The 15,573-nt window shown below is 39.2% G+C and overlaps 1 protein-coding gene across 16 annotated transcripts; it reads left to right on the top strand.

Moving 5' to 3' along the window:
• The first annotated feature begins 4,243 nt into the window (after positions 1 to 4,243).
• On the top strand, positions 4,244 to 15,573 carry LOC125320334 (programmed cell death 1 ligand 1-like). 16 transcript variants are annotated; one of them, XM_048292535.1, is made up of 10 exons: positions 4,244 to 4,437; positions 5,282 to 5,384; positions 6,409 to 6,518; positions 8,635 to 8,703; positions 9,395 to 9,745; positions 10,182 to 10,463; positions 11,699 to 11,809; positions 13,386 to 13,436; positions 14,370 to 14,435; positions 15,414 to 15,573. In XM_048292535.1, the coding sequence occupies exons 2-10, from the start codon at positions 5,287 to 5,289 to the stop codon at positions 15,434 to 15,436; spliced, it is 1,161 nt and encodes a 386-aa protein (XP_048148492.1). In that variant the 5' UTR covers positions 4,244 to 4,437; positions 5,282 to 5,286; the 3' UTR covers positions 15,437 to 15,573. The 16 variants fall into 16 exon arrangements, 15 of the variants coding, with proteins under 15 accessions (XP_048148492.1, XP_048148493.1, XP_048148490.1 ...); XM_048292536.1 differs by lacking the exon at positions 4,244 to 4,437 and adding an exon at positions 4,451 to 4,663; XM_048292533.1 differs by lacking the exon at positions 4,244 to 4,437 and adding an exon at positions 4,451 to 5,142.

Below are 15,573 nucleotides of genomic sequence, written 5' to 3'. Positions count from 1 at the left end.
CTCCCGCCCACCTTCACCCCTCTCCTCCCCCCCGCCTTCGTCCGTAGAACCGTCTCAAGAAATTTGGAGAAACCCATCCCGTATAAATGTACACACAGGCCCTGGTAGGCTCACCACTCGGGTGTGATGTATCTAGGCACTGCATATAAATCAACAAGGAAAGGAATTAAAAATGCCTTTGACACTTAACGCTTCCTATCTTGCTGTGCCTTTCATCATGTTTTCATGGCATCATCATCCGTAATTAAAGGCTGGCTTTGAAATCCAAAGGAATTAAATTTTCATGCTTCAAAATGGTGAGGCAGAAATCATGCTCCGTCAGTTGGCCTTTAAAACAGCGATACAAATAGGGGCTAGAATTACAGAACTACAGAATATTCTGAGTTGGAAGGGAACCACAAGGATCGTCGAGTCCAACTCTTAAGTATATGGCCCATACAGGGATCAGACCTACAATCTTGATATTATTAGCACCATGCTCTAATATCCAGAATTCTTTTGGCACTAAAGAGTATCTTCATTCAGTTTTCCAACTTGATTCTGTGAGGATATATGGCACCTCAAACTCCACCTCATAGTACAATTTGACATCTCGTCTTACCACAAAAAATTAATGCTTTTCCCAGAAAGAGTCTACTCATTCAATCTGCTGACATCTGGATATGCAAATGTTGTTTTTGCCAATACTCATTTTCTAAATTCAGGCATTTTTCAAAGAGTTTTGTTTGGGAAAAAAAAGTACTGAGAAGACAGCTGTCTTCCTTTTTTAAATTTTTTTTTCTAATTACTGGTAGAGAAAAAGCGAGAGAAAAGTAAGGAAAAAATAATGATTTTTTTCTTGTGAAAGCTTGCTTAGCATTTTTACTTGAACTAAAGAACTAGAAGTATAGAACTTCCAAGAACTTGAAGTATTTTAGTGATATTTTGAAAATGTCTATGACTTTCTGAAGTACTTAACAAGTATGTAATTTCTCCCATCGATCTCTGATGCAGCAGACATCCCGGGAGAAATTTCTTGGTATACTCCAGCTCCACGCAAGATGGCACTACTGCACTGGCAGCCGCTGACTGTATTTCTTTAACTAGACTTCATCAGAGAGAATTGTGATTGATGGGTCTCTCACTGATTAGTTTGTGAGAAGGTAATTTTCCTTCAAAGCAGGTTACCAAAGATACCATCCATCACCCACTAAGCCCTTTGCAGCCAAGCAAACCATTTTGGTCTGTCCAAATATTTTCTTTTTAGGGGAAAGGTGTTTCAGAGTGCAGTAGACCTCTATATTGCAGCTCTTACAGACCTCTGTGTTACAGAGGTCTGCTTTCTGTGGAGACATTGATGGGGCAGCAGATTTAAATAATACAGGAATAGATAATGAGGAGGTGGAGGGGCAGAACTCTGGCTTATTGACAGGGAAATGGTGCAGTTTCTGAAGAAAGGATCTAGGATTTAAGAAGCAGCATAGAGAATGGAAGTAAGTTCCCATAGGGCGTAAAAAGCCACTGTGATCCATGCCTGTGGAAGGGAGGCTGGTTTGAACTACACCAGACTGCTAACATGGGGAAGAGCCCACCTGCAGCAAGGGCTGCAGCTCTTGCCTCTCTTTGTTGGCACAACTTGCTGCTCCAGACATGAGCTGAATGATGTGATTTCACTGACACTGTCAATATTGATGGCCCCACGCTGGGGGACGTTGCCTCTCCTGTTTGAATTCCCAGTCTGTTGGCTCATGGTATGGAGACCACAGCAAAAAATCAGACAGCATCATATATTGCATGATGCTGTTAGGTTGTCAGCATTTCTGAAGGCAGGAAGTGTTTCTGCAGTCCAGAAAACTACAGGTGTTGCTGCCATTACAGAAGACCCATGCATATATATAAATACATAAAAAGACATTTTTTGTAACACCAATCTAGCAGCCATTAGAGAGACAGTCCTGTCTCCTTTGTTCTTACTGTCTTTTTAAAAATAATATTTAAATTATAAGATGTATTTTCTCCACAAACAGCTGGCCCAAAAATAATTGAACCTTGGAAATGGTGACTGTGGTACCTTAAAAAAAAATTTGACTCAACTAAAAATGGAAATAGTTATAATTTGTGCCAATGCAGATATTTCTTGGGTAATTTATTTGTGATTTTTTCATGATGAGGAAGAAAGAGGAACATAGAATTAGAACCAGAAGAAATATTTGAAAGAAAGCAAGCGTTCTTCGTCTTATCTTTATATGTAGCACAATTGGATGCATCAGTTGGAATTTTATCATAATGGGTGTTAAACAATTCATTATTCACTTCAATGATCTAATCCAGATTGATCATATCAGCTCAGGTCCAGTGAAGCATATCAGGCTAGAGATATCTTGTAGAACTAGTATCTGGAAAGTAGGTTATGTCTGTAACACTCTGCCTGATTGATTTAATTGAACTCAAAAGATTATCTACAAACTTAAATTCCAAAATCTATCAATCCAAATAATTAGTTTGAAAGAAATACAGATCAATGTCCTGAATTTGTTGTATTAACAAACCCGTTTCCTTGTTTTACCATAGTATATTTACTTAATTATGATAGAAGTGTATTGGCTGTAAACATAAATGACTGTAAGACATTTTAACCCCATAATAACTAATTATTTAACTTGTGACAATAACTTTTTTTTTTTAAATTAGGAATGAATGTCCAGCAAAACAATCCAAATTTCTAATACTTAATGAAGAAAGATGATTGCAACCTTGAAGATTTTTATGTATTTTTTTTACTATTGGACTTCTGAAAATAGGAAATGTGTGAATGAATATCCTAGCAGCAACACAGTGCAAAGAAAAACCTGTAGGTTTGACACAGCATTTTTTATTTGCTGTAGGGGAAGTCCCTATGTTATGTACTCTTAGTTGACTAAAGCATTTATCATAACCTGGAAGCTTCCACTTCATTCTGGGAATATTTTTGTGGTCATTTTTTGTTCTTATTGGAAAGAAACTTCACAGCTTGGTTTATGACTATTTTCTCTGGCGTTGTGACTGTTTTGTAAGTTCATGTACACCGCATAGTGGTGTAAGTAAATTTGCCATTTACAAATGTCATGTTTATTGCTAAACTATTTGAAGCTTGCTAAACTATGAGCTTCCTCTGAGTCAAGGTTCCTACTTGCCTTGAAGCCTCTGTGCTCCTCTGCCTTTGTGGAGATGGATCTCTATTGGGCTGATATCCCCTGGGAAGGGCCTGAAAGCAGCAGGGTCAGCAGTCATTGTCTCTCTGGAGGTGTATGTGAGGGGTGTGCAGAGGAGCTTTTATTGCACAACCTAATATATACATCCTTTCTGAGGCACTCATGATATGGTTTTGGAAGATTTGAACACAATTAAAACAATTGCTGTCAAACACCTCCACATCAATGTGCGGTATCAACAGAAAACCCAGTGGTTTCCAGGTAGGGATTCCTGTGGTTTCTCAACCACCTGATGGCTTATGTCCCATAAAACCATTAACTACGTACTGCAGGTGGCAGTACCTGGTGCTTAGGGCATAGAGAGCATAGGGGTTTGAGTGTCCTTCTCCTCCTTCAGTACACATCTCTGCAACCTGTATGCCGCCATGAGTCACAATTTTGTATTTGATTTATGTATCACCCTGTAAATATACCCACTAGTAAACTGTTCTCACAACGGCTGCTTGGTTCTTTGGTAATGTCCTGAGTAATATTCTTATTTCAGGGTCGCTCTCTTGGAGAAAACTTATGGCAGAGATCTTGCTAGGGTTATGTTTCATAACATAAGAAATGTTATCACAGCAAAGATACTATATACCACACTGTATTTCCAGATTGTATTATCAGGTTTTTAAATTGGAGGTTGATCTCTAGGAAGGATCTTTAAGTGGCAGGGAACAGAGCTATTTAAATATATTGCTTCTTTGTCTCTGGCAAAGCAGGACGTAACTCCTGGAATTTACGGATATCCTGGATACTGTGTCATAATTTGCAGTCCTTTGGCACCAGTCATCCTCCTCCTCAGTATGTATCAGTCATGTAAGCCATCCGTTTGGCAAGTGAATAAAGTGATCTCGCCACGTTGAAAAAGAAAGGATAAGGAAAGGGCAAGGGAAGCAGGGTGGGGGAGGTACTGATGCTGCTTTTGGTTTTGTTTTCTAGAGCTCTCGGCTCTCAGGAATAGACAAGTTTCCCGGAGAGTTCCCTGTTTCGCCGCGGCTGAAGCGTTGGGAAACGTGAGGCTTAGGAGCACGGCGCGGGGGGGTTTCGGGACGGGTTTCTGCGAAGCGCCGCGGCCGGGAGCAGTTCCCGGCATTGCCACGGCCGGCGAACCCTCAGCGGGGGGGCCGGGGCGGGCCGGGGCCGGGGCGTAACACATCTGCTCCGGCCGAGGCCGGGCCGAGGTGGGCCTTCGCAGAGCTGCGGTGGCCAGGAGGGGAGCCGCCAGGTAGGGGGGAGCCGCCAGGCAGCGAGAGCCGACGCGCAGCTCTGCGGGGCTGCTGGCAGCGGGAGCCCCATCCCGGGGCTGCACCCACCTCATCCTGCCCTGAAGCGACCCCGCGGCCGCCCCAGCCTGCCCGGGCGCGTTGTCCCTGAAGCCATTTGCTTTCCTTGGGAATGCTCGGTGGCAGGCAGGACTGAGACAGGTGTCTGGGAAATTTGTTGCGAAACAGGTGAAAAAACCCCCTCAAACCCCACCATCGTAGTGTAGAACTGTGCAGTAAAATGTGTATCTGTGCATGTAGATGTGTGTGTGTGTATAAATATAGGAATATGTGTGTATATACAAAAAATTAATAAGAACGAGGAGAAACTCAACCAAAAAAACCCCCACCTGTCCTGGTCTTTTATTTGCTGCTAAACATTTACATGGAAAATGCAACCCTGTGACCTCGAGGCAAGCGATGAAAAAGTGGAAATTAATTTCCTGACATTGAAAGGTCACTACATCAGGGGCGTACTTTATCTCACATACTTTATAAATGTGTTTCAGTTTCTTTCTGTTGCACTTTTTTTTTTTTTTTTTTTTTTTTTGGTTTCTTTACTGAGACAATATCATTTAGCCTATTTTTAAGAGCAGCAAATAAACCAGTGGAAATTGACATTAATCTATCTCACCTGCTGCGGATATCCACCCCCTCAACCTCCTAAGGTAGTTTCAGGTTGTTAACAACCTGAATGTTACACTTGACTATTTTAGATACCGTGGTTTCCACATTCATCTCACACATCAAGTAAAAACATTACCCTTAACCAGTTTTGTATATTACGTGTTTTTTATTCCATGACAGATACTATGAGTGGGCTGTCAAGTGGAAAGAAGAAAACACTGAAAATTTTAAGTGGTCATTTCACAGTATTTAACTCTTTTGAGAATTTCAACCCTTTTCTGAGGTATGCGAAAACAATTTAAGTGAATGGATTTACACTGAAACATATGTTTAAAGTTGTGTTTTGTGCTGTTGACCTGGTTCTCCCACTACAGTCTGCAAGTTAATGTGAGTACATCCTTTTGCTTCTAATCTTTGGGGGGAAGTGACGAGGGGGGTTCTGTATTCTTAAATGACTTCTAAAGTCAAGAAAATGAAAAAGGCAATGCTCTCTATTTTTTGCTAACTGAGAGTATAGGATTAAGAACTCTTCTTTCACTACTCAGTAGCAAGGCAAGGGGCCTTCATTGTGGCCAAATCTTGGGAAGTGAATATCTGTCTTTACCAGAGGAGGGTAGGAAATGCTTTTCCCATTATTCCTACATTATTCCTATTCCTATGACCTTTATGGACATGAGAAAGTAGTGCAGAAAGTTCTAGTTAGTTGTCTAGTGCTGTTTGGCCCTGCTTGAGATTAATAATCTAGGGACCCTGAATTTGTGTAGATGGACAACCGGTTGCAACTGGTGTTCCAAGGACTGGTGCTCACACACAGCTTTGATTGGATTACCTGTTTCTTAAAATGCCCGTGACATTTTATGTTCTAATTTTTGCAACATTTATGTCTTTAGTTACAGTGAACCACTATTAGCAATCGAGAATTTTCCCTACTGGGGAACTTTCCAATAATGGGGAAGTTTCCTGAAGAAGTAGGTGTAGTTACATCAACATTTAAGTTGTCACATGAAGTCTTTCAACAAATAGTTCTGTTTTTCCTGTCTTCTTCATTTGATAGTGGGGCAAATATGCAGCAGCAGTAGTGAGGAGCATTTTGCACAGTGAATATATTTTGCTTTTAAAAAAATATTTGCCACGGCTGTTGGAAGCTGACAGGAGGACAGAAGGGGCGTTGTGGTAGGTTCTGTAAGAAAAACAGCAACCAGATAGCTTTAGTAAAGGACTTTGATTGACATCAAGGTCTCAAACTGATCCAGAGGATCCTTCTGCTCAGGGTGAAACAGGAGAAGGTTCTATAATGGTTATTGCAGTGGTTTTCTTTTTTCATGCACATCTGGAGTTGACCTGGACCTACATTTTTATCTCTCTGAAAGTGAAAAATTGAATACAGCAGCAGACTTTCTCAGGCTTGAGGAAATCTGTAAGTAATAGTCATACTTCTTTTGTGTGTTATAAAGTTTGTTTTCCCTCCACAGTGGGAGAAAACACACTAATAAATTTCAGCAATTGCAGGACATAAACATGGGTCTTAGAACTATAAAAGCTAACTTGTTGTCATCTGTCTTCCAGGAGTTAATCAGAACACCTCTCCTGGTGATCATGCCAACATTCAGATTTCGTTCAAAAAGGTGGACAGGGGTTTCAGGCATGAGTATGGGTATGTTTCAGTATCCTGACTGTAGTGCACATACTGTTCGTTCCAAGCAGTGTACTATTTCAGGCAGTCTACTTTGCTCTGAGCAGTCTACACCTCTATTAAAAAAAAAAAAACAAACTAGAAAGTATTTGAGTCTTGAGTGTTCTGCAGCTCTGGTCATTCTGACATGGGGAGTGCAAAGCAATACCCATCAGTCTCAATGGCAGGCTTGTTTCCAGAGTGTGTGATCATGGCACACTTGTGAGATTGGTATATCTCTACCTTGTTTGAGAAGCTTTACTTTGGAGCTTAGTTGGTGATCTGGAGTGCTTGTTACTCAAGCAGGGGAATAATGATGGAGGCATTCTAGTTCATACGTGTTCAGAGAAGCTCTTGGAGACCCACAGGATTAGGCTGCAATTTTCTCGTGCTTTCAAGGACATGGTTTAGGAATAAATTTGGTACCTAACCACTTTATGAAGCCTAGGATTTATCAATGAATCAGGTCTTGCACCCTGAGAATCTTCTTTGTATTTTTCCTGCACTTGTTTTCAGAATGTGCTTAGATTGTTAACAATGTAGTAGGTTGCCTTCCTTTCTCAGCTCCGTATACATTGACTTCTGCAAATCAGCTGTTGGTATCAGGCAGCAGCAATTTGAGGAAAAGCAGTAGCTTGAATCAAATTCTGTGAAAAGTCTAGTTCCCTTAAGGCACAACACTGTAAAGGTACATGTGCCTTATGAATTCAGGACAATATTGGTTTTTTACTATCATACTGAAGTTGGCAATCAGAGAAAGAAGGATTAAAGAAAAATGGTGAAGAATGGCACTCAAGATAGAATTTCATCAGTTAGGAAATGCCATGGATATTACAGTTGTTTAATTTCTTATACAAATTCTGAAACTCTCACTAGAAAACAGTTAAAGGCAGTCCCTCCTTATTTTTGGGGATGTTTGGGTATCCAAAATTGGGACTTTATTTAGAAAAAAATCTACCATTTTCTGTGTTAATGAAAGATATCCGTTGCGGTGTTTGTATTTTAACAGTAAGTTGAAAAATGATGGCACTAGTGGATATTAGTATTGTTCTGACCTAAAATACTGACTTACCAAAAGCAGTGGGTGTGCGAAGATTAAATGTATGAGTTGATATTAATAAGCATTTTAAAATGTTAAACTGTGTAGGAGTATAAAACCTATGTCAGTAAAGAGGGGAAAAACTTCTGACAGAAAAGTGACGTTACTTGTATATTCAGAGGTAAAGCAGCAGAAATTCAAGACAATAGATTCTGCTTGTAGATTGACTGGCTTTGTCACTATTTTACAAAGGCACTATTGAGTAAATAGTTGGTAAATAGTCGTTATTGTGTAAATACTTGTTACAGATGAACTACTGCATGGATTGCTTTCACAATGTGTGTAACTTCGTGAGCCTTGTGATAAGTACTGTGGGACCAGGGTAAAAAAGCAGGGTGTACTCCCAGCATGGTAAAGTTAACAGGTGGGGAAGAACCACGTTCTATTTTCTCCAGTGACTGAATATAGAGAATTCTTTCATTCTCCTACTAAGAGCAACATTCCCTGCTACAGTTAGGGGAACAATTGTGTATTTGTGAGTCGTCATTTACTAATCCACAGATAATGATAAAGCATCTATTTAGCCATTATCAAGAACAGATGTTTAAAGCAAATTAAGTAAGAGGTTTTTCCTGGACCCACCCATGCAGGAAGATTTCTGCCTGATTATCTACTGGTTGCAGTTTCGTCCTGTTTTTGATTAGGGTGGAATTCATTGTCTTCTGTCCAGTTCTTTGTGTGGACTGACTATAAACTGTATTTTACAGTGCAAGTCAGAAAATAAGAATGTATTTATATTTGTCTATTATTTTATCATTTTAGGTTCTATATACACCATGGGAAGACCTTTGGTTTTGTATATATTTTTATTCTACTGGCATTTCCTAAATGGTAAGAAGCCAAGTCATAAAAAGCAGTAGAACTGTTTTAGTATGTTTTCATTCCATGTAAAAGCACAGAAATGTTAATTTCCCCAGTCTTCCTTCAGCTGCTAGCATTTGAGGTTTTTTCCTTAATGTTTTAAGTAAAAAGCTCAAAGCATGGATTTAAATCAAACTAGATGCCTGTGCTTTGATATGGGGCCAGGTTAAAATCCCTGTCTGTTCCAGCAGAGACACCATTTCAAACAAGGTACCGTTTGCATTACACAAAAGGTTTTTTTGGCTCTATAAAACCTGGGAATTGTTGTGTATTCTCTACCATTGTGTGCAAAACCAACCGGCATTTATATAAACAGAACATTCGCATCGGAGGAACTAACACTTGCCTGTTACCATGGCAGTGTTCTCAAAGCAACGGCTGAGGGGCTGTGCATACACAGTTCACTGTTTTTAGTACAGCATCACACTGTGTGTGTGCATAAAGCAGGTGTCTGCAGGTATAAGTGCCCATTGTGTGTGCACACAGCAGAGGTCTCGTGTTTCGTCACACACTTGGACAAGCACATACCAAAATGTTTAACTTTTCAGAACAGAGCAAATACTTTGGTCCTTAAAATCTCCTATGGATATGGTAAGACATGACTTCAAAGATTAGGTGTATTATTGAAAAACTAAGTTTTCTTCCAAATTTTGTTTTTCAGCTTTATTCACTGTTGAAGCTCCTCAGTCACTCTACACTGTGGAGCATGGGAGCAATGTGACCATGGAATGCACATTTCCAGTGAATGGGAAATTAAAATTTAGAGATTTAAGTGTCAGCTGGGAAAAGAAAGATGAGTTGAAGCAGGTTTATGAACTTGTCAAAGGAGAGGAACACTTCAAAAATCAGCACAGTGACTTTAGGGGAAGAATAAAATTGTTGAAAGAGAATCTGAACTTGGGACAGTCTCTCCTTCAGATCACTGATGTGAAGCTCAGAGATGCAGGGGTTTACCGCTGTGTTATTGCCTATGAGGGAGCTGACTACAAGACAATTCATCTAAAAGTAAAGGGTGAGTGTGCTACTACCAGAGGTTCAATACTCTCTGATACTCTTAAAAGATTTCAGGAGAGACCCTGACATGTCTGGATTAGCAGTTAAAGAAACCTCAGCAGAGACAGGAGCTGTCCAATGGCGCTTGCGCAGCTGTATAACTTGGCACTTCTGTTTAGGCTGAATCCGTGTTCTGTCCAATGACATGTGAGAAATGGGGTTGCAAAATCATGTAGACAGTACAAAGACCATAATGCCTAGTGAGCTTTCTAAACCACATCAAAATTGTAATAAATCCTGTACCTCCAGTTACAATTGTGTTATTTACTTTTCCTGTCAAAATCTAAGATGAAACTTGACCCGGGGGGCTGGGGAAAAAGAAAACATGTCTTGCATTTAATACATGCTGTTCTTCTAGTTTTCTAGTGGTAATGGTTTTTTTCCCAATTGTTTAGCTCCTTACAGAATTATAAACCAAGGAGTGGGGAGCACAGGACACAACGAATGGAAGCTGACGTGTCAGTCAGAAGGATACCCAGAAGCTAAAGTGATATGGCAAAACAGAGACTATGATGATTTGACCGATAAGGCAAACACAAGATACGAAACTGGAAGTGACCAGTTGTACCGTGTGACAAGTACCCTTACAATCAAAAGTGGAATTGATGAAGTTTTTTACTGTATATTCTGGAATAAAGAGCTGCAAGAAAATACAACTGGCATTTTACACATAGCAGGTAACACTTCTAAATTTCATTTATGGTAATACACTCCAAGGTGCTAATGTAATCTTCTCCCAGATGAATCAGCCATAATTTGTTTCTCTTTCCTATCTAATTTTGAAAAGGCTAGAAAGAAATACCTGTGTCATTAAGTTTTGTTATTAATGTACACTTTTACCATACTAACATGTTCATCATGCATGTATGGTCAGAATTTCAAGACAGGAATTTTGTGTGACCTGCAGATATGTGAAAATTTGGTCTAAATGTTTAAGAAGTTCCATTATTTGGAAGACATGCAGCTCAGCAACTGGGAATTAAACTCTACTGTATAAATTAAATACATCTTCCAAGAATATTCTATTTAGTTGATGATTATTGTCAAATAAACTTGAATAATATGGTCTTTTCTTGGCACTACAGCCTTTGCTTTGAGCATATTTAAATTTAACCTATTGTACACAGATTTTTTTTCCTCATAAAGTCTGGATTGAAGGAAAATTCATAAATGGACAAGACTAATACAATTCCTCATTAGACCTTTCTACTGGGAAGCTCCTCTGCTGCTTTTGCTTTTGATTATTCTTTTCTACATTGTAGCCTGATAAGTTTTCAACCAGACTGGAGACCCGATCCAACTCAAAAACAGTATTTCTCTTTGTCAGACTGTTAACTTTGTTGGGTCATTTCCCTGGTCCTGTTCACCACCTAGTTTTGAAAACACCTGTGCAGGCACACTTTTTGGGCCTGACAAGGGTTTGAAACAGGCAGGTTAGAGTGAGAAAGCCAAGTTGTTCTTTCAGTGGGCAAATTTGATTTTAACCAAAAAAAATCTGAGATTCAAGGAGACCGCTTACCCTTTGCAATCAGAGCTTTACGAGATGAGAGGGACTCTCTTCTCTTTCTCAATTAGCTTTTTCCTGTAGTCCTGATGGGAAACTAAGCTAAATGTAACACTTTGACAGGCAGAATTGTGGTAAGATCAAAGGCACTATCATATGGAATGCGGGGAACAAAGACAAGTATTAATATGCTCTATCTTCCCTGCCCTGTCTCCCCCCCGTCTCCCCACTGCTTTATTTGAACGAAATGTTAAAGTGCACCATTAGCACCTGACCTTAGACACAATCTATAATGCTGTTATAATGTCTTAACTGCTCTTAGCAAAAATAATACAGTGACAACGAAAGCCAAAGGGAAGATCTTATGCAATTATGTAATGTCTTATCCCCCACTTCTTTTTCTTGAAGATTCAGCCGATGGCATTCTCCAGACTAAGAGCAGACGCTTTGTTGGAGCTGCTCTCATTGCTACTGCTTTTGTTGGATCAGGGCTGCTATTTATGTTCTGCATAAGAAAAGGTATGCAAATTATTTATTTTAGGGTATCGCAGTTATTATCAATCTGCTCTGTTAATTCATCCCTGCTGAGTGAAATTAGACAATTTTTTACCATATCGTTTATTTCTTTCTCTGCTGGACTTAGGTAAATACTAGCAGGTTGACAGATTGAAACAGGTTATCAGCCCCACACAAATCACTTACCCATGCATGTCTGTTAATCTTTCTTATAGATAAGGATGTAGAGCAGTAAGATTATTGTCTAACCTATTCTAACATCAAAGCACAGTTTATTCACCTACTGGAAATTGAAGATTCTTGTTCTCTGTCATCCCTTTTGACTGGGGATCAGAACGCCAGCAGCAGACAGGATACTAGAGGTTTTTTAGTGAGTTTTTTTCTGCATTCTCTGAAAAATTTCACTGGACTGTGAGCACCTGTGTTTCTAAGAGAATATTCCCACTCAGGCTTCATACCACTTCATTGATTTCCTTACTAAGTTTTGAGCTTTTTCAGTTCGCTTCACTAATTTACATTGGACATTTTCAGCATCACAGTATGTTGAAAAGTTAAAGCATTGGCAATAATTTGTTTTCACTTGCTAGCTAACAAAAGAAAAAACTTGAAGAAATAATTTTTAGTGTATCTGAGTATGAAAGAATATAGTTAGCACTCAAAGAAAAAAAAAGGTTTGAAACTTGTTACTTAAACTGAAAGAAGTACTGTTAATTTCTTTTTCCTTTGTTGGTTAGTTGTGGGGGGGCTATGGAAACATGTCCTGGGAGAAGTATTCATGAGCTTAACAGGCTTGCAGGTGCTGCTAACAGGCTGCAAAAGGCCTGCAGATAACCCTGCAAGTATAAGAATATACTTGCCCTAAGAACGCGACAGGAATGGGAGCAGAACATGGAAGTGGAAGAAGTGACAGCAAAATCCTTGACTGCTCAAAAGATTCCCACTGGGGATTTCAGCGAAGGTCAGAAGATTCCTAGGTTGCCTGACTAATATTTATTGTCTGTGTATGTGATAATGTATATACATGTCATGATGTACATTATTACCATGATTAGGTTTCATAGCTATATATATATACACACATACATGTGTGAGTGTGTGTGTGATAAACCGCAAGTTGATTCAAAAGCTAAAGTAGTGCCAACAGGTTTTTGTCTTAAACCCTAAGCTGTCCCAGGTTACTGGACAACTGATTCTTTCAAAACAGAATCTCCTCAGAATGTGGGCATTTTTCCCCTAAAAAAGCACTGAGAAGATGATCCGCTTTTTGTTCCTTGTTGTTTGATATGTTCAAACTTTGGGTGGGAAACCATTTGAACAAGTATTTTCCAGTGATGTTGATGTACAGTATCAATGGACTTCTGGCTTAGGAACAAGAAAAGGAAGTTGGAAAGGCAACCAACAAACTGGGAGCACTGAAGAATTTATTTTAAAGTCTTTGAAGAAATTTAATGTTTTGAGAACAAATGATTACACTATGCTAAGTGTGCCCCTCCCACCTGTGTGTTTAAGTTCCTCATTAGGTCTAAAGGAAGTATTATGGGGTTCTTTTAAATTTTTTTTCTCTTTTGTTTTCTTTCAGCTAGAGCAAATAGGGGCAACAGAACACCTGTGGCAAGTTCATCAATAGCAAGTACGTACATATGACATAAATCTAGCAGAGTGTGATTCTTGTGGAAATAATTGCGTGAGAATTAACTTTGTAATGGTGACAACCAAATGGAGATTTAAATTCAATTTTGATTTTGCCTTCTACTTTTCACTTACATAACAACTCTAAATTACAATTAAAGAGTGGCTTTCCATGACTGCGTCATCCTTTTGAAAGGAAAATGTGAAAGAAAAGCGTACTTGTTTCAGGAACTGATACGCTCCTGATATGCACAAGAAAAGGACCAAGCACTATGCAGTGTTTTGGAAAGTCTGCGATATGATGGGACAGGCTCCCTGGAACGTAATGCCTCAGAATGGCATCACACCCTGATGTGCAGACTGTGCTGCAATGTGAACTGCATTGGCGTGTTTCTGTGTTTTCTCCAGTATTATAGCATGCATCTGTGGGTCTTGGTCACAATATTCATGACAGAGAGATTGGCCCTGTTGAGAGAAACACAGGGAAGTTTCTGGCTTCTGTGTTGTGATATTGATGGTACTTACTGTGAGCAAACCTCAGTGGAAGGCCAATACCACCATGACAGGTGGTGTTGAAGGAAATGACAAAAAAAGATAAGATAGCTACTATTTACAGCAGGAGAGAAGAGATTAAAATCCTTTTGCTGCCTCCCAGGGTGGTTATGGGTTGATTTATTTTTGATTTGTTGTAAGTTTTTATTTGGAGACCACCACAAATTAAATTGCTGTGTGAAAATTAGTTCATATAGGCCACTGGCATTTTTCCTAAGAAAAACTCAGACACAGCATTTGGTGTTAATCTCATCTCTCTCTGTATTCAAGTCACTCTAGTTCCTGCGTGGCCTGAGATGGCAGTTTTAAACACAGATTTATCACTATAGGAAATGTTTAAACTATGCTCACTGCTGCGTCTATATATGTCCTTTGCTTACAGACCTGTCAAAAGCTAAGGATACACATGACTGCAGAGATGCTTCTTTCGAAGACAGAGAGTTGAAATGTAAGTATAAATCACAAAGAAAAATCAGTAGCAAACTGCACACAGCATATATTATCCTTGGTCATTGGAGCATTGATTCAAGGCTGGTTTATTTCGCTTCATTTCAACAGACAGAGCCTTCAAGAGAAATACAGCTTCCCATTCTGTGTCTTACAAACTCACCATCATAACTCACTGTGTACTGTTTGTTACATAAAAATGAATCTGGTTTTTAAAATATAAAGAAAATATATACAAAGGAAAATGTGATATGGAGATATATAAGAACCCAAATTAGTCTCTTTTTTCTGCTCACACTTCTGCTATAGAAAGAGTTGTTCATACACATCTGTAAGGGTGGTGATGGCAGTGAGGGAGGAGACAGGAACCCACCACAGCTGCTTGAGCAGGTCTCAGGCCATGCAATTTTGTCTCAGCAAAGGAAGAAAATATATTATCACATATCTGAAATCTATGAAACATCCTGTGGTGTGCAACAGGAGGGTGAAATTATCGAGGTTTTTCTTTCACATTCTTGCTGACTTATAAAGTATTTGCATTAATTGCATCCCAAACCCCTGCTACATTTTACTACGGTAAACTTACAAGTAAGCCTGCTGGTCCTGCAGTTAGAGACCTCCAAGCCAAAGAGTTTAGGCCTGGGGATATGCTACTAGGAATACTGACAGATATAGCACTAAATGTACTTGAAAGAATTTTAAAAGTTCTTAAAATAAAGGGGGACCTAAGCAACAGCAATCTCACTGTATTTGCTAAAGAGCACTTCCCACCAGTATGTTTGATCTACCCCTTTATTTCCTCCCATGATCATCTTCTTTTACTGTTTGATCTTTTAATCTTTAGATCTTTAATTTTGACAATAAACGAAATTTTTTGGTACCTCCAAACTCTAGGAAAATGGCCCAAAGCTATGAAGTGTTCTGTGCCTTCATCATCTTGTAATTGGACAATTTTTTCATATAATTCTTCCTGTTACAGATATGCAAATTGAGAAGACCTAGAGAGACGAGGGGAAGACTTTTTTCCTCAGTTGTGAAGATCTTACAGCTCAAATGTTCTGTCTGTTAAAGGGGATATTAATTTTTTGTATTCATTGTCTGATGGCAATCTTAAGGAAAAAAATGTAATGAAGTTAAAG

Source organism: Corvus hawaiiensis, chromosome Z, assembly GCF_020740725.1.
Source record: "Corvus hawaiiensis isolate bCorHaw1 chromosome Z, bCorHaw1.pri.cur, whole genome shotgun sequence".
Classification (NCBI taxonomy): Eukaryota; Metazoa; Chordata; class Aves; order Passeriformes; family Corvidae; genus Corvus; species Corvus hawaiiensis.
The sequence above is the reverse complement of the archived record's forward strand: the minus strand, read 5'-3'. Positions and strand labels throughout refer to the sequence as shown.

Coding starts and splice junctions, on each gene's coding strand:
- LOC125320334 (XM_048292532.1), top strand. CDS start 5,275: ATGACAGATACTATGAGTGGGCTGTCAAGTGGAAAGAAGAAAACACTG. Junction 8,704..9,394: donor CTACTGGCATTTCCTAAATG/GTAAGAAGCCAA, acceptor TTTGTTTTTCAG/CTTTATTCACTGTTGAAGCT. Junction 11,810..13,385: donor TATGTTCTGCATAAGAAAAG/GTATGCAAATTA, acceptor GTTTTCTTTCAG/CTAGAGCAAATAGGGGCAAC.